Below are 19821 nucleotides of genomic sequence, written 5' to 3'. Positions count from 1 at the left end.
ATATACTCCCTTGGTTTAAGTTTCTTTAGATGCATTATGAGGTGATGATACCTCTTCTGGTTCAAAACTAACTTAACTAAGTGATGATGTGTTCAAATTCGGCACAAGCATCCGCTGTGCTCCTTAAGGCTTCCAAAGATATATGGGAACACAGATCCTGAGACTAAACAACATGGTAAAAACCAAGCAGAAATTCATATTCAGCAACATAACCAACAAAAAATATAAGAAACATATAGCTTCAGCAGGGTATCAACCATGTATAAATCTGGAAAAAGTGCAAAACTTCGCAACACCTAAAAGTGCAAATGTAGGATGGATTATTAACCTGGTTCAATTACATCTAGATAGAGTACATTACGAATACAATCCTTTCCGCAACCTGCATATGATGCTAGTACACAGAAGAGTGAGAGAGAAGTCACTGGCTCAGGGCTGCAGATGGTAATGTTCACAACCGCGCGCACTTTACAGATTGCATAAGCAGATTCCATCACCACCAGGAGTAGATCAGCATTTGTTTGCTGAAAGCTGTAACCTATAGGAACAGGAACATTAAAAGGCAAGGTTAGTTCTTATGAATATAGTTAAAATCCTTGGTAAGACCACAGACATGTAAAGAGTTGTAAGAACAATAATCTGGACCAGCATGCAGTTTGGTATAATTGTAGCAGTACCATGCTTTTATTTTAAAGGATGGCTGGTTGTTTATTTCCATGAAACGAACAAAAATTTGAATTAGATTGGCATCAATCTCTCATGTATAGGAATTAGCTAGGATAAAAGTACCCTGTGCAAGTCGTAGTTTAGTTTAACTTTTTTGTGTCCTTGACCAAATATGGGAAGTCCTGTGCTTTAGTGCATCAACTCCCAATTAGCATAAAAACTTGCAAGGGTGATGACAAGCAGCTAACTTACATTTGGAAGGACTCCTCGCCGTTCACTTCCTCAATACCGAGATGGGATTTCATGATCCTAACAATATTGTGAACCCGCCCATCAAGCTCATCATAGTGAACTTTGACTACTTTCAGTTTCTTGGATGCAATTGGTTGTGCTAATGGATCATAGCTTCCTTCCATTTCATCCCAATTGTCAGGTACCTAAATCAAACGACATAGTTTACAATAAAAGAATCAATCATGCATATGATACTTTTTGTTAATAGGACAGCAGCCATATTTGAAGAACATATATATACCTGACCAAGGTTTAGAAAGAGTGTCTCTAGTTAACAGGCGTATGCTGGAGAACGCATATTAGGGGGCGAGAATTGATAGCTACACACCATTCATTGAGTACCAAAGTCTTCAACTTGCTAAATGTAGGGCACCACAACAAGTCCCTTTTGAAAATAAACTATGCAATGTGCAAAGAAGGACAATATTAGGTAGTGCTCAAAGGTTTAATTTTTCTTTAAGTACGAAATGTAACAGGAGCACACAAAGGATTATAGAAACCATTTATTTCTTAGAAAGAAATGTCTATAGTGCATATGGTATTTTATAATTACCTATATACATAAAGAAATAACTGAAATGATGTTACCCTTGCCGTCCCTAAATTAATTGTTTTTTTTTCAGAATCGATGCACCTGGAGGTTTTCAGCTATGACTATGGGCATAGAAAGGTATTTAATTTGGCCCCACATAGATGGCTACAGTATTTATTTTTTTCATAAATAGTTACAATAGCATCATCATAACAAACGACACAAAAATAACATGGTATACTTATTATTAACATTTTGGTCAGATATTCAAGAAACGAGCTAAGGCTACTAATTAAGAACAGATTACAAAAGTAGGGTTTCAAAACCCATCAAATTAAATGCAAAATTATGCATAGAGATTAGAGAGTATGAAGAACATTCCATAGTATTCTGTTAATAGCAAACAAACCCATTAGTTTCCCTGGTGAAACATGATGCATAAAAGATACTTTGGTGCTCATGCACATAAATAAGATTATTTATGGATAAATAACAACGAAACAGATAGTCAAACAGAAATATTGGTCCTACCGTTAGAGTAAAGAAGGAAGTAAGCAGTAACATACCGCTGTACATTCAGCTTCTAACTCCAAGCTCTCAGCCTTTGACAAACCCTTTATAAGGATAGAATGCCTGTTGAAATCCTCATTAGAAAGAGTACCACAATTATGACATCCGACTGTAGAACAAGTGCTCCCGAATTCTTTGCCACAGACATCCTTAGAGCCATATAGTCTGATCGTTGCCTTTATCAGTGATGGCATCATGCCTTCAAGCATAGGAGTAGCACCATGCATCAAAATCAGCAAGTTCTAGCCTAACAAGACTGGGGGCAGATATCTGAGTACGGTGATATGGATGAAATGTACAATCGATAATAGTCAGCTCCTCAAGGGACTGGGATGATATCTTCCTACTATGGAAAATATAGCAACCTCTCATAAACAGATTCTTCAATGCTGGGCAGCTGGAGTAATCAAGAACATCACCTCGCAGCTCCACATGCGTAAGCTCCAACCATGTCAAGTGCTGGAGATGAAAGGCAGGCCACCTAGCTCAGCCCAATTGTATTCTGAGGTCAATGTGACCCTGATGATCCGAGCTTGGCGCAACAAAGCATTCCGAATCAGTAGGTCGACCTGTGGATCACCCTCAGCATCGACATACTCACCTATTCTGACCTCACAAACATCAACTGGTGCACTACCGTTACGCTTGAGCAACAGATTTTTCATGAACATGTTCATCTTCTTGACACCCTGCTCGTCTTGCCACTCATCAGCGATGATGCGCAGGACAGGCATGTACTTCCAGAGATGGCACCAACCCTTGGCAAGCACGCAGGTCTGCACCGCCTTCTGTGCCGGCAGGAATGAAATCACGTGCTGCAGGATCTCGTTCCGGAGTGCACTGATCCTGTCTCAGCCTGCTTGATCTGTCCCGTTAACCGTTGTCTATTCTTGCTGCATTGTGTCAAACAGGTGGCATGCATTGGTCCTGGAAGGGATAAAAACAAAGAATTGAATAAAGAAAGGTGGATGCCTCTCCCCATCACACCTTAGTACCGAAAACACATTTCTCTGCTTGCAGATTGTTCACGTGTGGAGCCTGGAATCGGAATGGATGGAGCTGTTTCGATATAGATTTTCGCAAGCTGCCATGGCACAGATTTCTGGCAGGCAAGCAGGATTCAGATGGCGGACTAGAAATGTTTGGAAGCAGACTGGGAACGTGGGCTGACGGGTGTTAGTGAGGTGAAGAAAGAATATGTTCCACCAAATCACTATTTGACGCGCCGTTGTATATGGTAGCAAAGCGCGTTAAACTGCCAGAAGGGGCTCCTTGGTCGGACATGGAGAAAGAAGGGGTCAGGGTTTGAGATGAGATTGGGGGCGGTGCAAAAACAGATGAAGGGCGGGGCTACTAAGAGGAATGGTTGCCGATAGTCGATCATCGGCACTGTAGTGGTGGAGGGAGGAGGGTGTCGGCGGTACCGTACTATCGGCCAGGTTGAGGTTGGTGGCGGTGGCACAACTGAAGTGGTTAGTGGAGGGCGAGTTGTAGCCGACGAAAGGTTGGTTGCACGATAACAATGTAACCAACGGCTGGAGGTGGGGATGGGGGTGGGGGGTAGGGGGAGGGGTTGTCTTACCTTCTCTGTTGCAGTTGTTGATGTCGCTGGCAGCGGGGAGGTTCTCGTCACCGATACGAGGGAGGAGGAAGAAGAGAGGAAATGAAATAGAAGGAAATAAAATGGAAGGGGGAGAGGAAAAGAAGAGTTGGAGTGGCTGTTTAGTTGTTTCAACCATTTAGTGATGGGCTTTCATCCGCTAGTATCCCCCATTTATCCGTGGGCTTTGATGGTCCTTTTTAGCAGTAGGCCCAGAAGCTGTTTAAGCTAGATTCAAAAAAAGAAATTCTAATACTTACCGAGTAAAAAATCCGTAGGATCACAAACTTTACAATATTGATCTCCTCGAGTTCATGTGTGTCATCCAGGATATCAGTGATGATGCATAGCTGAGCAGGCGTGAAGGGGCTAGGTTCTCTGTGGTACCCCAGTGCTTAGTTTTCGGGTACAAGGCTGTCGGAGGGGTTCACTAACTATACAGTCGAGAGCGGTTAGTGTTTCTGTACAAGGCTGTTTTTGCAGTACATCAATGTAATGACACGCTTTTTCTTCATCTATAATACACAGACACTCTGCTCTGCTACGTCCCTCATGAAAAAAATTACAAACTTTACAACATTCATATTTTTGCAGAGGAGTTCAACGGATGGAGGTAGTATGACAGCGATGTCTGTGTGCCTTCCAATGTTGATATTTTGTATTGCAGTACATTTTTTTTGATAAATATGTTGCTACCTTTTTGCCAATCTGACATATCTTTGTTTGCTTTTCATGTCATCGGTTATATTTAAAACTGTAATCAGTTCTAAAATTTTCTACATTTAGTGTAATGGAGGTTTGCGTGAATTGACTCACAAAAGAAAGATGGTGCTGTTGAAATCTTGAAAGGTACTTGATTGCTCAGTCATACTGGAACCATATGTGGAATTTCTTGATGTATTTCAGTGATCATGGTGTGCACTAAAGATAGTGTTATGGCAGAAGATTTGAAATTGGACCATTTTCTGTAGTCTATCATCATTTTATAGAAAACTATATTGCTCTCTCATCTTTGTGGTTACGACTACATAAGTATGACAGCCTTAGGCACTACGACAGCTTTTTAGTTCTTCTCGAATGTGAGCATGCAAATATGAAATTCTCAGCGTGGTTACCCCATATGTGGATTGCATAGTATGTCCTAGTAGCTGCTGTGATATAAGTTGTTTAGAACTGAATAGTATATGGCACTCTCATGACACCAGAGCATGGTAAAGTACTGAATCGCTACGCTTTTGGAATTGCTTTTGTTGCACAACATGGGCCTTTTTTTGTTATTGGGCCGTCTGGCCGTCTCCATAAAATCCTGTCTGCGGTCGGCCCATCATCCGACCACCTTACCACTCCCTCGAATCATCATCGGACCCAAGCAGCTAGCGTTGCGACGTCGCCGATACAAGCATCGCAGGGGCCAGCGCACGGTCGCATGGAGTAACGGCGGTGCAGTGTCCGGGGATTTGCGCCAGTGAAGAGCGACTGAATATGGATCGGAGGTACGAACTGAAATTTGCAGCATTGCCAATCTGATGAATTAGTTTTCTTTCGTTTTCTTATTTGCTTTGGTGAACTGGTGATGTTGGAATGTAGATTCCAATTTATTTTGCTTTAGCTTTTATTCTGTCCTCCGCCATTACAAGATAATTAGTTTAAAGGTATATTAGAAGCAATGTATAGTTTAAAATGGAAGGGAGTATAATTCATATTGGAATTATGAGAATAAGTGAGAGCTCTCTGGTAAAGCATCATGTTGAAAGGTTTGCCGTCTAGAAAGCTTAAAACCCCTGCAAACAAAATTTCCCGACAAAACTTTGTTAGAAAGAAGTAAAGTTGTTATGATCAATATAAATAGGACTAGTTTAAGTAAGCACGATGAAAGAAAACGTGGTGAAAATGGAAAAGAAAAACACAATAGAGAATAAGGGAAAACTGGAAGAAAAAGAATAAAAGGAAAGAGAGAAAATACATGCCGCGTTGGGTAATTATGTCGCTACGACAGGAGTCCAAGGAACGGGATAAGACCGGACACGTATAGTTGCAATGTTCCTTTGGGTGGGGTAGGGGGGGAGGGCACATGCCCTTAATCACATTTTGTAGGGGAATTTTCTTATATGCCACGAGAAAACTTGTAATCTTTCATATGCCATTGTTGTGTCTATGACACGTGGGATCCCGCATGGTCACTGGAAATGGCATATAAGGGTTTTCGAGTTTAACCAATGGTACGTAAGAAATTATTCCAAAATTCTAGGGTAATCAGAAAATTCTTATCATGACTAAGCTTTCTAAATTTAGTACCCTTTAAGGTGTGCCCTTTTGGACCCTTTCTAAATTCTTATCCTAGCTACTTTTGGCATGCTTAGAAAGCTGGGTAAAATGAGTAATATAGGTAAAGTAATCGAGCCAACTAAACGAGGGTGCCATCATAAAAGAATCCATCGAGCTCGAGGGAGGCAGTTTAACAGTGAACTATGCAAAACCAGCTGCTTGCACTACTTATAGTTTTGGTAAATTAGACTACCGCGTGACTTGTAGTTCATCATCTTGACCTTTTTTTTCCTTTCAAATAATAATATGCCAGTTTAAATTTTGTTTAAGTTAGTTGATCCTGACCGTATTAATTTCATATAATATGCTAGTGTGCTCCATAAACTGAAGCAGCATCTAGTATGTTGTATATATGTTTGCTCTTTTTGTAGTGACGTACCTAATCGGCCACTCTGTTTTTGTATGTTTATCAGGAACGTGCCTATATATTAGCACATGCCTCCAACATTGACGCGTTGGGCATACATGATCTGATTATTTTGTTTAAAGCACTGTCATATGGATAAGCCAGGGACAGTTTGCTTGCATTTGGTTCATTATTTGTTAGCTTAACTAAGGGAAGCACTCAGAGTGTACACTGCACTCCCTACCTTTCGGAAAGCTAACCGAAAGCAGTCGTGCTAGTCCATAAAGAAAGTGCAAAAGGCAGTTTGAAATCTGGCTAATTAAGGGCCAAACATATAAAAACCACAACACGGTATCTTTTCACGAAGTTAAAGATGGGTGGCTCCAACATGCATGAATTGTAGATGGATAACTTGCAGGCGTTGTCCATAGTACATACTTCTTTTCGAGTGTGTTTGGTGAGCTGTGTTGGTTGGAGTAGCGACGAAGTACCTGGGACGTGTTGCTTTTGGTCACGTCCTTCACACATATCCTCTCTCATGCCGCCTTATTCTTCACAGTTTTGTTTATCACACCCCTACGGTTTAGATGTGTAAGATATTGCTGGGAAATTTGAAGCGTTGTGAACATGTGTGAACCAAGAGGTCAATGGCAAACTTTGGGAGTCAACCGCGCGCGAGATTTGGTCTATGATTGGGGAGCAGCGAGACAATGCAGTGTAGAGTGCGGCCGGAGCAGCTGGACCTGGATGCCTCCAACATGTCCGGAGGAAGCGCTATGACTCCTGGGAATGTTTTGTGAAGAAGTAGCGCACAGACAGAGCGACGTTGGATCCGAGACAGATGGCTTAGAGTGTGGCGAGCTGGAAAAATGAAACCTCTGCATCTGATTTCCCTTTGTTTTATCACGACCCGTAAGGATCGGAATCACTGCATGCACCATGCACAGCCAGTAAACCACCCGACACCGCTGTGTTGGGCACTAGATTTGTTTAGCCAAAGTGCGCTTCTCGTGACCAACAAACAGGTTAAACCAAAGTTGAGCGCTGCTGGCATTGCAAGGGAGAGACATACCGTGTGGTTGGTGAGATGTGTCATCATCAGAACACGTTCTCCCGCAACCGGGAGGGAACGCGAATCCATCCCTATATCTATGTCCTCCCTGTGCTCCCACAGTGCACTGATAAACTGTAGCACAAGTGCAGCAGCTCGATCGCATCGCTATACCTAGCCAGGGCGGCTCATCAGGTGTGTCTTGCTCGCTGCAGCAGGAGACATACGTAGTAGTCCATGATGGCACCAACCTGTGCATTCACTGTTCTATTGCCAGCAGCAGTGGTGCCGCTTATGGTGATGACGCTGCAGCTCTCGGCTGCAGCAGCCGCCGCCGCCACGGCGCCACCACGGCCACCGGTGATAGGGCAGCCCGGCTGCGACACCCTCTGTGGCAACGTGAGCGTGCCGTACCCCTTCGGCTTCGGGCCCTCCTCCCGCTGCTACTGGCCGGGGCTCAACCTCACTTGCGACAGGAGGCACAACCCCCCGCGGCTGCTCCTCGGCGACAGTGCCCTCCGAGTCACCGACATCTCCCTCCAGAATGAAACCGTGCGTGTCATGCGCGCCGGTTCCATTGTGAATGCAACCGGCGACAACTCCGACAGCTGGAACGCCTCATTTGGCCCCGGCTTCACGGAGAACGGCTACCAGCTGTCATACAGAAACGAGGTCGTCGTCTCCGGATGCAACGTGGTCGCGAGGATTCTCGCGGACATTATGGAAAAAACCCCAAGAATCATCGGCGGGTGCGCCAGCTTCTGCACCATAATCGACCGCGACGACGGTCCCCTCACATTAGAGACGATGCGGGAGTCGAAGTACAAGTACTGCACCGGCACCGCGGGCTGCTGCCAGGCCTCTGTCTCTGCTAGCGGCACGCCGAATGCAGTAGAGGCCAAGTGGCTCTACAGTGGAAACCACACAGCGGAGCAGCATTTGCGGCCGGCGATAGTGTTCATCGCGGAGGAGGGGTGGGTCGACAAGAATGGGCTGCTTGCTGACGAGCTCGAGGAGGTTCCCATTGTCCTCGAGTGGAGCGTCACACAGGGCCTGTCGCATTGGAACGATTGTGATGACGGCATGATACAACGTGTGCTTTGCAAGAGCGAGCAAAGTCGTTGCTCTTCCGGCTTACCAGGCAGCTTTACATGCCAATGCGAGGATGGTTACTACGGCAACCCTTACCTCCTCGGCGGGTGCCAAGGTCAGTTTGCTACTCCTTCGACTCAAGCTAGCTGGTTTGCTTCATTTGTGCTTGGGTCAAGTAGCAAGTGAATTTGTACGATCGATCCATACACTGTTGCAAGCTGGAACTTCCATCCTGGAACTATGTTCCCCTGATTTACTTCGTTCGTTATTAATACTTCAAAGTGCTTAGAAAATAAATGCATTATGTTAGGTAGCTACAAGACAAATATTATATACGAGAAAACAATTAGTGAAGTCTAGTTTTAAAGACCAAGCCAAATTATAAAGCCATGACAGAGGTAGGTTTAAATCACCTGTATTTGTTTTAAATAATGACAATGACTCGTAACATATATAGAAGTAGGTTTGGAGGTTTTTGAGTTAATTGTTCGTGTAATATCACTGCTGGGTAATTTATCGGCATTTACAGGTAATTTAGGCTTTGAGGACAGACGTTTAGGATTTCTCTGTTAGCCAAATACAAAGGCCATAGATAGATTTCAGCCATGCCTGTGTTAATTGCTTCGATTGACTGGTGGCTGCAGATATTGATGAGTGCGAGCTGCCAAGTGAAGAGAATGGATGCTTCGGCGACTGTATCAACACGATCGGCTCAATGGAATGCCGGTGCCCGCATGGAACTTTTGGAAACCCAGGGATCAGAGGTGGCTGTGTCAAGATTAGCTCCACTACAGGTCAGTACTCAGTACATGCACCCGGCCCTGTAGCGCACTCTTCTTGCACTCCCGGCTCTCCATCAAATTTTTCTGCAGTAGTAGTAATTCAATATATACATTTGCAGCAGATCCGCAATTGCCTACAGTGGCTCCGGTGCCGTTAGGGCTGCCCCACTGCAACACCACCTGCGGCGACGTGAGCGTGCCGTACCCCTTTGGCATCAGCCGTGGGTGCTACCGGCCAGGTTTCAACCTCACCTGCAGCACAAGCTACGATCCCCCGCGTCTGCTTCTGGACAGCAACGGCACTCTTGAGGTCATCAACATCTCCTTGCACGACTCCACGGTGCGTGTCATCCATCACGCCAGGACCTCCAACAATGCCACCTTCGTCAGCGGGTACCCCACGATAGTTGACTGTTACATCCCTGATGTCGGCGAGCCCTACATGCTGTCGACCAAGAACGAGTTCATCTTTTTTGGGTGCAATGTAGAGGCCACCCTGTATGGGGAGTATAGAAACGACAGCAGCAACTCCACCGACCGCATCATCAGCCGTTGCAACTCCACCTGCAGCTCCGGCAGCAAGTACATCCTGTATAAAGATCATAGTGCTCGGCCACTGGGCCCAACACATACCAACGGCGGGTACTGCTCCGGCCGAGATGATGGCTGCTGCCATGCACCTATCGCTGCGGACAGCACGCCCAAGAGAATGGAGTTTAAAGGGCTCAACCTGCACACTAAGCAAGAATATAATTTTCTTCGTGCAGTCGCATTCATTTCAGAGGACCGGTTGACGGATCAGTGGTACATGACCTTAAACAGAACTGATATTTCTATGTCCCTTTACATGTCATCTCCCTATGTTCTACGGTGGGCGGTTAAGCAAGGCTTCCCAGCGCCTGCCGGCAACATGGGGCAGTGCCCCAAGGAAGTAGCCAATCGCCTTTGCGAGAGCAAGGACAGCAGCTGCAGGCAAGAGTACGGAGGTTTTACGTGCCACTGCAACCCCGGCTACCAGGGCAACCCTTACGTCCCCGGCGGATGCCAAGGTCACAACTGACATTACTTGAGTACTTGCTCCACTGATGCTATATCTATTCACACACATTTCAATTTATCTACTTGCACGGACATATATATAATTCTCATCCAGTTTCACTATATTTGTCATGGACTTGGAAGAATATGTTTCTCAATGTTCATGCTGGTTGGCTACAGTTGTCGACGAGTGCCGCATCATGGCACTATCAAGAAAACTGTGCTTCGGCGAGTGCATCAATTTTCCTGGTGGACATGAGTGCCGGTGCCCTCGAGGATCCTATGGCAACCCATACAAACCCAGTGGCTGCTACCCCGCAGGTACAGAAACTAGATCCTCATAACGTCTTGAAGATGCTTTGCCATTTGTATGTATATTCTCCATAATTTGAAAAAAAAATGGTCATAGGATTTGTATACACATTTTCAGGTTTAATTATTGGTTTATCAGTTGCTAGTGGTGCAGCCCTCCTGCCAATGGTTCTGGGTATAGTATTTGTACACCGTAAAATTAAACAGCGCAGGGTAAAAGCATTGAAACAGAAGTATTTCAAGCAAAATCGTGGGCAGTTGTTGCAACAGTTGCTGTCCCAGAAGGCAGACATTGCAGAAAGGATGATCATACCAGTGGATGAGCTTGCAAAGGCGACAAATAACTTCGACAAAGCTCGTGAGATTGGTGGAGGAGGTCATGGTACTGTTTACAAAGGAATTTTATCGGACCTACATGTCGTAGCAATCAAGAAGTCAAAGATTACAGTCCAAAAAGAAATAGATGAGTTCATAAATGAGGTAGCAATCCTCTCACAGATCAACCATAAAAATGTGGTCAAACTCTTTGGATGTTGCCTTGAGACTGAGGTTCCATTATTGGTTTATGAGTTTATTTCCAATGGAACACTTTATCATCATCTCCATGTTGAAGGACCTATGTCACTATCATGGAGACATAGGTTGAGGATTGCAACTGAAATAGCATCTTCACTTGCATACCTTCACTCAACAGTCTTGAACCCAATAATCCACAGAGACATCAAATCTAGTAATATACTTCTTGACGATAAATTGATGGCAAAGGTATCAGACTTTGGGGCTTCAAGGTATATTCCGATGGACAACGAAGGGTTAACTACAAGAATTCAAGGAACAAGAGGATATATGGATCCCATGTGCTTTCATACCGGCCGCCTCACCGAGAAAAGTGATGTCTACAGCTTTGGTGTACTTCTCGTGGAGCTTCTCACTAGGAAGAAACCTTTTTCATATTTGTCCACCGAAGGTGATAGGCTTGCTGCCCATTTTGTCAACTTACTTGCCAAGGGAAATGTTACTGAGATAATAGACCCACAAGTTATAGAGGAGGGAGGCGAGGAAATCCAAGAAGTTGCTGCACTTGCAGCTTCCTGTGTTAACGTAAGAAGTGAGGAAAGGCCAACCATGCGACAGGTGGAACATATACTAGAGGGGCTTTGGGGTTCGAAGAAGTATAAGAAAGATGATACGAACCTAGAGAAATTCCAGAAACAGGCAGAAGGGCAACGAAATGAGGAGTCAAGCAGAAGATACAGTTTGGAGCAGGAAATGATGATGTCTTCCACCTACCCTCGGTAGCACTGCTATGTGCCTTATGCAGCATAAGAGTTTAGTTAACTTCTCCTAGCAGTAATTTGAGGCATGATGATATCATGAACTGCATCCTACGTTTCTTACCTATTTTTTTGTTTAGCATGATTCAACTGTATCCTTAAGAAAAATCCATACCATATTTAGAATTGGTAAATTGTTTTTGTCAAGATTTGTAATTTGACATGACACGTGTTGTTCGTGATGTTTAAAATAAATATGGTTCTCCCAGCTTGCTTTTCACCTTTTCATTCGTATGGCCTCCATTGGAAAGAGGATTGACGCTGGCATGTCCCAAGCGCAGCTCCGAGTCCTAGTCTAGGTGCTTTGGCGTGTTGGCGTACACCAGTACACCACGACTCCACGAGCCCTTTTAGGGCTCCTTTGGAAGCATAGGGTTCATTGGCCTAGGGAAAAAAAATGCTCCTACAGGGATTTTTCTTGATTTTCAAATCCCTTCCACCATAGGATTTTTTTAGCCCCTCTCCCCTGTCACTACTGTTTGGCTGCTGCTAGCCCAACCCGGTGCCACCGCTGGCCGGCTGCTGTTGCTGAACCAAGCTCCACCTGGCGATACCGTGGCCCATGCCGCAACCGCGCGTGCTGGTCATGGCGCTGCCGCCGCGCAAGCGCACGGTCTGGCCGGCTCCTACTCGCCTGTGCCGTCTCTGCTCGACAGCGCACCGCCGCCTTGCCTCAGCCTTATCTTCCCAAGCCGCTGCCGCAAGCCTCTCTCTCCCGCTGTTCTTTCTCGCATGAGCGAGCAAGCAGCTGTGGCTCCTCAAATCGCCAGCAGCCTTAATCTTCCTACTCTTCCATCGAATCCAACAACCAGCACACCGGCTGCTCCAATCGGTCTCCCCTTCCTCCTAATCTCTATCTCTCACAACTCAAGCACCAGCAGCACAAATCCATGGAGGCCAAGCCATCTCAGGTCCTCTGTCCTCCCTTCCTCGAGCAGAGCAAGCAGACCAGCGCCCCTCTCACAAGCTCCATCCCCTTCTCTGATTTCCTCCACCAAGCAGCTGCTACCCTCTTCCATGCTGCACGAGCTAGCAGCTTGATGTCGCCTTCATTCACTTCGTGCTTGGTGAGCATCCTCCCCATCGAAGGGGGGAGGAGATCCAAGTAGCAGGAGCTCGATCTGGGCGGATGGGGAGGCGGCGTAGTGGAGCGGAGAGAGGAAGGGCTCCCCATCGACGGCGCTTGGTCGGAGGGGCCGGCGTGGCGGAGTGGACGGGGATGGCGAGTGATTCGCGGGTGGCCAGTCGCAGACGGGGACAGGGTTGCGGCGTCCGGACCCGAGAGGTGGGGAGCGCTGGCCTAGGAAAAATCAAGGGATAGGGGTGACGGACCCGTAGTCGCGGGCTGCCAAACGATGGGAAGATTTGGCCCGAGGTCGAAATCCACGTGGTGGGCCTTTTCGGGGAAGATAAGGGGATCCCTGTGGGAATTTAGGTTCCCAAAGGAGCCCTTATGTTGACATCTTCCCGCTACAAGTTGTATGCCGGCCGATTCGCCCCGACCGTGCAGAGCGACGAACGTAGGGACAGGGGCAGCTCCAATGCTCCAACATGTGGGAATTGGGATGAACCATCGTGCTTGATATTGTTTTTTTTTTTAATTTGAACGATTATAGTGTATCTACATCTTCTCCAAACATCACTTAGAGATAAATTGTTGGGACAACTTTCCTAGAGGCCTACAACTTCTCTAGAAAACTTTTCTATATGATAAAACTTTCTAGGATAACCTTTTATGGAGATCTATTCGAACAAGTTCTCTGCAAAAACTTGTTGAAACAAGTTGTATGCAACACTCCTTTAAACAAATTCTCAAGGAAATTTTGAAACAAGTTCCCTGAGAAACCTATTCAAATAAGTTTTCTGGAAAAGTTTCTTCAATTAAGTTTCTAGAAGTTCAAACAAATTTCTATGAAACTTTCTTTATAAACATGTTATGTCAAAGACTTCTTCTATGTTCTAACAAGTTCTCTAGCAAAACTTCTTAAAAAATTCCTCCAACAAAAAAACATTGCTAGAAACGAGGAAGGAATGGTTGATATGATCAATATGAATAAATCTTGTTCAGAAGCATAGTCAAAGAAAGTGTGATGACAAATGAAAAAAGAACAAGATAGAAAATAAAGGTGAAACGATGTGTTGGGTAAGGATATGCTTATGAATAAATAGATTAGAGCGCATTACATAATCCACTACTGTATCCAATGTACACACAATACATTACATAAGCATAATGCTTCAAATGTTGGGTACATTGGACACGATGTGTACACGGTACAATACAGTTCCTTTAGGTACCTAGCTACTTTCGGCACATCTCGAATGTTCTGTAGAATGAGTAGCATATGTAAATTAATTGAGCCAGTATTACCAAAACTGGAGTGTGAACAGTGTAATCCATCATAAAAGAACCGATATGATCATGGCAATGATGTCAACAGTTAACATGCAAAACCAGCTGCTTGTGCACTCTTCAATGCAAAGACGACATTTTCTTTATGGAACAGGAGGGGCAAGCCCCAACGGTTATATATTAAAAAGGGAAATAGTTTACAAAGTACAAAAAATGGGGACAAAAAAACTATACTACAGATTCTAGCCAATCTATAATTCCAGGGAAGTATTTTCCTTCTTCTTATGAATAACCCTGGTAAATTCACGCTTGAAGGTGTCTTTACATCGCTGAAGAGTTACTGGTTGATCATTAAAGACTAATCCATTTCTTGTTATCCAAATGCTCCGAGCCATAAGGATTAGAATTTCCGTAAAGAAACGTTTTGAGAGCTGCCACATTTCATTGCCTGTAGAACTTCAAAGGCTCTGAGGAAATCGGGAACTTGCAAATTGATGGAAGACCAGCATTGTTGGGCAAAGGGACACAGAAGAAAGAGGTCTTGAACTGATTCATCTGCTGTGCTGTTACAACAAAGACATGTCTACAGCTTCGATGTAACTCTTGTGGAGTTTCTCACTAGAAAGAAACCATTCTAGTATTTATCCACTGAAGGTGATGGCCTTGTTGCCCATTTTATCAACCTACTTACCAAGGGAATGTTAGCATTGTGCTTAAATATCCATCATCAACTAAAGAATGCCAAAGATCCGAGGAATCAAGAAGAAGATACAGTTCGGAGCAGGAGATGATGATGTCTGCAAGGTACCGGTAGTACTGCATGGTTGTGTGCCTTATGCATTATCGTAAGAGGTTTGTTAGTTTCTCCTAGCAGTAATTTGATGCGTGACGATAATTATCAATGGGATCCTCTATTTCTTACCATTGCTTTAGTTTTGTTAGCATGATTCAGCTGTACCCTATAAAAAAAATGCATACAGAATCAGAATGTGGAAATTATACATTGTGGGTCAAGCATAATAGATCGGCATGGTGCATGTATTGTTTTGTGTGATTTGAAAAATGAGATGTGGTTCCCCATCCCTTCCGTCCACCGACCTGTGTCCATTCCAATGGGTTCCCTTGGAACACGCACAACACATGACGGCACATGCCTAACGCGTCATGTCCCCACACTTTGGCATACACTGTGGGTTATTGCGGGCGGCGGCATCCAGGCAATTGCTGGTTCGGAAGCGCCACCTCAAAGCAGAGCGTCCGTCTTTCCATCCTCCATGCCTATTCCTTCTTCCTTTCTATATAACTCATGCTAATTTTCTATTCACACCCCAATCGACGGTAATTGAGGACGTTGTAGCTAGCCTGCGGATAAAACAAATCGGAGCATCTCGTTTCGTAGAATCACGTACAGCACCGAGTGCTTGTTTGGTTCTGATCCTGGAAAATTTCTTATGCCGGATCTTATCCAATCAAGCCCTACTCCTTCTCCAGCTTTCCTCAATCTAATCTTTCTGTTGACGGCTGGTTTTCATCGTTGACCTCTCTATTCACATATGTTTCCTAAAATCTCCCCAACCCTTAGGCATCCGTCCTCCAAATACTGCCCAGCCCCTCGGAGTGGCGGGCCTGCATGCACACAGCATCACTTACATTTCATCCTTGCTTCATGTAAAGGATAAGCCCAAATATGCTTTTCACGAAAGATACCATGTGTGCTTTTTATATGTCTGGCCGTTATCTTGATTAGCAAGATGCCTTTCTATATTTTCATTAAGGATTAGTATGATGCTTTTGGTTAGCAGTCCTAGTAGGGAGTGCAGTGTACACGCTGAGTGCTTCCCTTGGTTATAAACTAATTAGTGAACCAATTGTGCAAGCCTATTGTCACGGGCTTATTATATAACAATGCTCTATATATAATTAGCCAAAGCATGAGTTTTTTTTTGAAAGACAGTCAAACGTAACTAGTGCGCAAGCAGCTGGTTGCCTCGAGCTCAATCAATTCTTTTATGACCGGGTACATAGTTCACGCCCTAGTTTTGGTTCACATATTGACTCCATTGGTTTATATACGTTACAGAATGCGGCATTTATTGTTTGTGAGCTTTAGAAGATGAGATCTGGTTCTCCCTGCTTCCAGTTCACCTGTGCTATGGCTTCCCTTGGAGGACGCACAGCACAAGAGGGCACATGCCTGAGACGCGATGTCGTGGGCGGAGCTCGCCGCACCTTGACGGAAATTTCTCCCGACAACTTCAATAAAGTTCAAAACTAATCAAAAGTCGATAAGGAAGAAACTCCAATTAATAAAGTTCTCCTGACAAAATTTCGTCAGAAACAAGGAAGCAAAAGTCGATATGATAATCATGAATTAATCTTTTCTTAGTAATCATATAACAAATGAAAGTTTGGTGACAGATAAAAAAATAATTATAATAAGATAGAAAATGCAGATGAAAAAAGAACACATGGACATCATATCGGTCGCACGGAGCTAGCGTTCAGTAATCTATGTCGCCAGGTCAGAGTAATGACGTTCCTTTAGGTACCTAGATACTTTCGGCGCCACGCTTGGTATGTTGGGTAGAATTGAGTGCCATATGTAAACTAAGCAAGCCAATCGATCGTGCTCGAGGCAATAGTGTCAATAGTGAAATATGCAAAAGCAGCTGTGGTTGCGCACTGCTTATATAGTTTGGTCGGCTAGTTAGAATTTTATTGTTTAAGTTAGTTGATCTTTAGTCCTGACCATATAATATCCTTTGTTCTTTCAAGTAATAATATGCCAGTGTGCTCCATAAAGCAAGGCATGTGTATTTTTGTATTGAAGTACATAATTTGCCTGAATGAATGCCTCCAACAATATCCAGTTGGATACATGATGCAAGTATAAACAATGTGTAGTTTTGTATTATATAAACAATGCTTTATATATAACTAGCAGGAATGCCCGTGCGTTGCTACGGGTCTGTACAAAAGTGCTTCAATTGCTACTAATGTGACGGGAACGGTAAGATCAGTAGCAACTTTTTTCAAAGTTGGGAATGACACATTTCTTGACCGATTTAAATTATCCTACAATCAAAATATTTTCAGCATCTCCTGCAGAATTTCTCCAAAAATATTCTCTAGTCTTCAGGCTTCACTTATTGCAGTCTTCAAAGAAAGATGAAGGAATATGTTGTGGAGATACCATTGTGTACAGACACCCAAATTGTAAACATGTTTAAGCATTGCAGTCTTCAAAGAAAGATGAAGGAATATCTTGTGGAGATACCATTGTCTACAGACATCGAAATTGTAAACATGTTTAAGCAGACAAATTTTAACAGAGTACAACATGCCGAAAATAGCAACCAAATTGAGGTAATGGTTGTACCTTGGGGTGCTCGTACTTCTCTGTGATAGCTTTTAGGTCCGGCCAACGGATGTTGAACAGCAGTTCATGTATAACCACTTGTTCCTGCAGGCCGATTATGGATCTCAGCAAGCATGTTTATGCGAATGCATGCCACACGAGTAACAGCTCTCAAAACCAAATGGGGGAACCTAAAGTATTCTTTAAGTCCATAATTCCAGACATTGGGTTCTTCTCCTTGTCCATGCTTGGCTTGAACTGTCAACAAAAACAGAAGTTTAGTCAGTAAACTAACTCAAGTGTCATGTGACCAGCCTAGCACTATTCAGACAGGTGCTATAACAAACTAATTTGTGTATGTTTTATGATTTGCACATGTTGTTAGCATTTGCTAATGTCTAACTACGAAATTTCAGTTTCCTATAGACAAAATCAGTAAAAAAAGTATTGTCCTACGTACCATTTTTCAGTCATTCAGGGAAATTCAATATCAGACAGATTAAATATGGAACTGGAATATCACAAAGAAGATTAAATTAGCACAACACAGTCAGTACCTTGTCTTCCTTGAAATACAGGTGTAACCAGTTGCCTTTAGAAGCTTTGCAAAGGGTAACAACAACCTTTGTAGTCTTAACATGAAAGGACAGAGCAATGATCACCGAGGGGGATTATGAGCAGCTCTCAACAGATACATGCACATTGCAGATGTAACATCAATTTAAAAAGTTTGTAATACCTCTGCTCGCTTTTTTCTTGTTGCGACATGCAAAGCCGTGTTCCCATTTTTATCTGTCAGCATTACAATTGCTGGATCAGCATCCACTAAGGCTCTAAGAACATCACAGCTTGTTTCCTTTACGGCCATATGAAGAGCAGTTTGACCTTTCTTGTCATTTCTTCTTGCTAGCTGAGGCTCTTTCTCAAGTAATGCTTTGACAATTCCAACATGTCCCTGTCGAGCAGCGAAATGTAAGGCATTTTTTCCATTGTCTCTGGCCATTTCACCAATCCAAAGTAATCTTGTTCCAACAACAGTTCAACAACTTTGATATGGCCCCTCATAGCTGCTGATATAAGCGGGGTAGTATTTCCAGGACCAAATGTCTTGGCAAGCATCCTGTCATGAAGTAACATTTCCTGCACAACAGCTGATAAGATATTATCCTAGGCGTTAGGATATTTTGCTCCCTGGTAAATGTTAATATAACAAACAGGAACAGACTGAAAACATTTTTGATTGAAGTTGGCAGTGCAGTACCTGGGGCAGGAAGTTAGTTACAGGAATTTCTTTGTTTCTGTCATCAGATGAAATGAGGTTCCATTGGAAAATTAAAGGTGACACTTAACACAGGATAGAAAGCCATTTGTTAAAAACATCAAGATAAAAGTTGGAAGTTAAAATAATAATCTCATAGAATTATTAACTCACAAATATTGCAGTGTCATCATTTCTCCACAATTTGCTGGAACTTGGCCTGTCAACTTGTTGAAGCTTATATCCCTGAAATTAGTACAGTTTATTGTAATTACATAATCAGGGATTTTTGAAGTCTTTAGAACATGAATGAATTCAGTATATAGAATAATCTGTTCTCTGCTAGTCATAAAATAAAACAAAACATTTCTAAGCTCACTACCATCACTGTCACAGTTAGATTATATGAAAATAACTGTAGATTACATACCTTTGCAAAAGTCTCTTTTTCATACACCATCCAACGACAGTATCTCTTTTGCTTGCCTACCCTTTGTCAGCTTTATTGAATTCAGAAAATGAACATGTTAATTGGACAGGGAAAGTATATTCCTATGTTTTTCTGCATCTTTACATAGTTCGCACCAATTGTCTTTTTCCTGGACAGCAAGCAAATTCATAGCAATTTTAGTTTTTTTTGTCTCAGCTAGGAAATCCATAGGAATCCGAGTACAGCAATCATGGCTTACCTTTCAGAAAGTTTGTTGTTTTGTTGTAGCTTGCAGGAGAATCACCTATTTGTAACATAAATAATAAATATCAACTTTAGTTGGTCCACACATGCATAAAACCGTCATGAGTAATTTCTCATAGAACTTACAAAAAGCTTAGTACCTATTTGGTGAGGACCTCTGAATACACTATATTCTTCGTGTATCTATCTGTTGTGTCTTTTTGATTGACCTCTTTC

General features: G+C 43.4%; 2 protein-coding genes and 1 long non-coding RNA gene across 3 annotated transcripts; 2 read left to right on the top strand and 1 right to left on the bottom strand.

Moving 5' to 3' along the window:
- Positions 1 to 303: 303 nt before the first annotated feature.
- Positions 304 to 3776, bottom strand: LOC117833922 (uncharacterized). The gene is made up of 3 exons (XR_011898991.1): positions 2059 to 3776; positions 919 to 1359; positions 304 to 538 (listed from the first exon to the last, which is right to left on the bottom strand). It is a non-coding gene; the product is annotated as an uncharacterized lncRNA (long non-coding RNA).
- A 3740-nt stretch (positions 3777 to 7516) lies between these two features.
- Positions 7517 to 9416, top strand: LOC140220190 (wall-associated receptor kinase 2-like). Its single transcript, XM_072290219.1, has 3 exons — positions 7517 to 8591; positions 9121 to 9270; positions 9349 to 9416. The coding sequence occupies exons 1-3, from the start codon at positions 7622 to 7624 to the stop codon at positions 9414 to 9416; spliced, it is 1188 nt and encodes a 395-aa protein (XP_072146320.1). The 5' UTR covers positions 7517 to 7621.
- A 156-nt stretch (positions 9417 to 9572) lies between these two features.
- Positions 9573 to 12150, top strand: LOC117833778 (putative wall-associated receptor kinase-like 16). The gene is made up of 3 exons (XM_034713380.2): positions 9573 to 10307; positions 10477 to 10617; positions 10727 to 12150. Exons 1-3 carry the CDS (start codon positions 9701 to 9703, stop codon positions 11905 to 11907), a joined length of 1929 nt encoding a protein of 642 aa, XP_034569271.2. The 5' UTR covers positions 9573 to 9700; the 3' UTR covers positions 11908 to 12150.
- Positions 12151 to 19821: the final 7671 nt, after the last annotated feature.

Source organism: Setaria viridis, chromosome 8, assembly GCF_005286985.2.
Source record: "Setaria viridis chromosome 8, Setaria_viridis_v4.0, whole genome shotgun sequence".
NCBI classification, from domain to species: domain Eukaryota; kingdom Viridiplantae; phylum Streptophyta; class Magnoliopsida; order Poales; family Poaceae; genus Setaria; species Setaria viridis.
This window is presented reverse-complemented; position numbering and strand designations above follow the sequence as displayed.

Bases quoted from the DNA above. Each gene is read 5' to 3' on its own strand.
- LOC140220190 (XM_072290219.1), top strand. From the start codon at position 7,622: ATGATGGCACCAACCTGTGCATTCACTGTTCTATTGCCAGCAGCAGTG. The intron at 8,592-9,120 runs GTCAGTTTGCTA...TGGTGGCTGCAG, and splicing joins CCTCCTCGGCGGGTGCCAAG to ATATTGATGAGTGCGAGCTG. The intron at 9,271-9,348 runs GTCAGTACTCAG...ATTTTTCTGCAG, and splicing joins CAAGATTAGCTCCACTACAG to TAGTAGTAATTCAATATATA.
- LOC117833778 (XM_034713380.2), top strand. From the start codon at position 9,701: ATGCTGTCGACCAAGAACGAGTTCATCTTTTTTGGGTGCAATGTAGAG. The intron at 10,308-10,476 runs GTCACAACTGAC...GGTTGGCTACAG, and splicing joins CGTCCCCGGCGGATGCCAAG to TTGTCGACGAGTGCCGCATC. The intron at 10,618-10,726 runs GTACAGAAACTA...ACACATTTTCAG, and splicing joins CAGTGGCTGCTACCCCGCAG to GTTTAATTATTGGTTTATCA.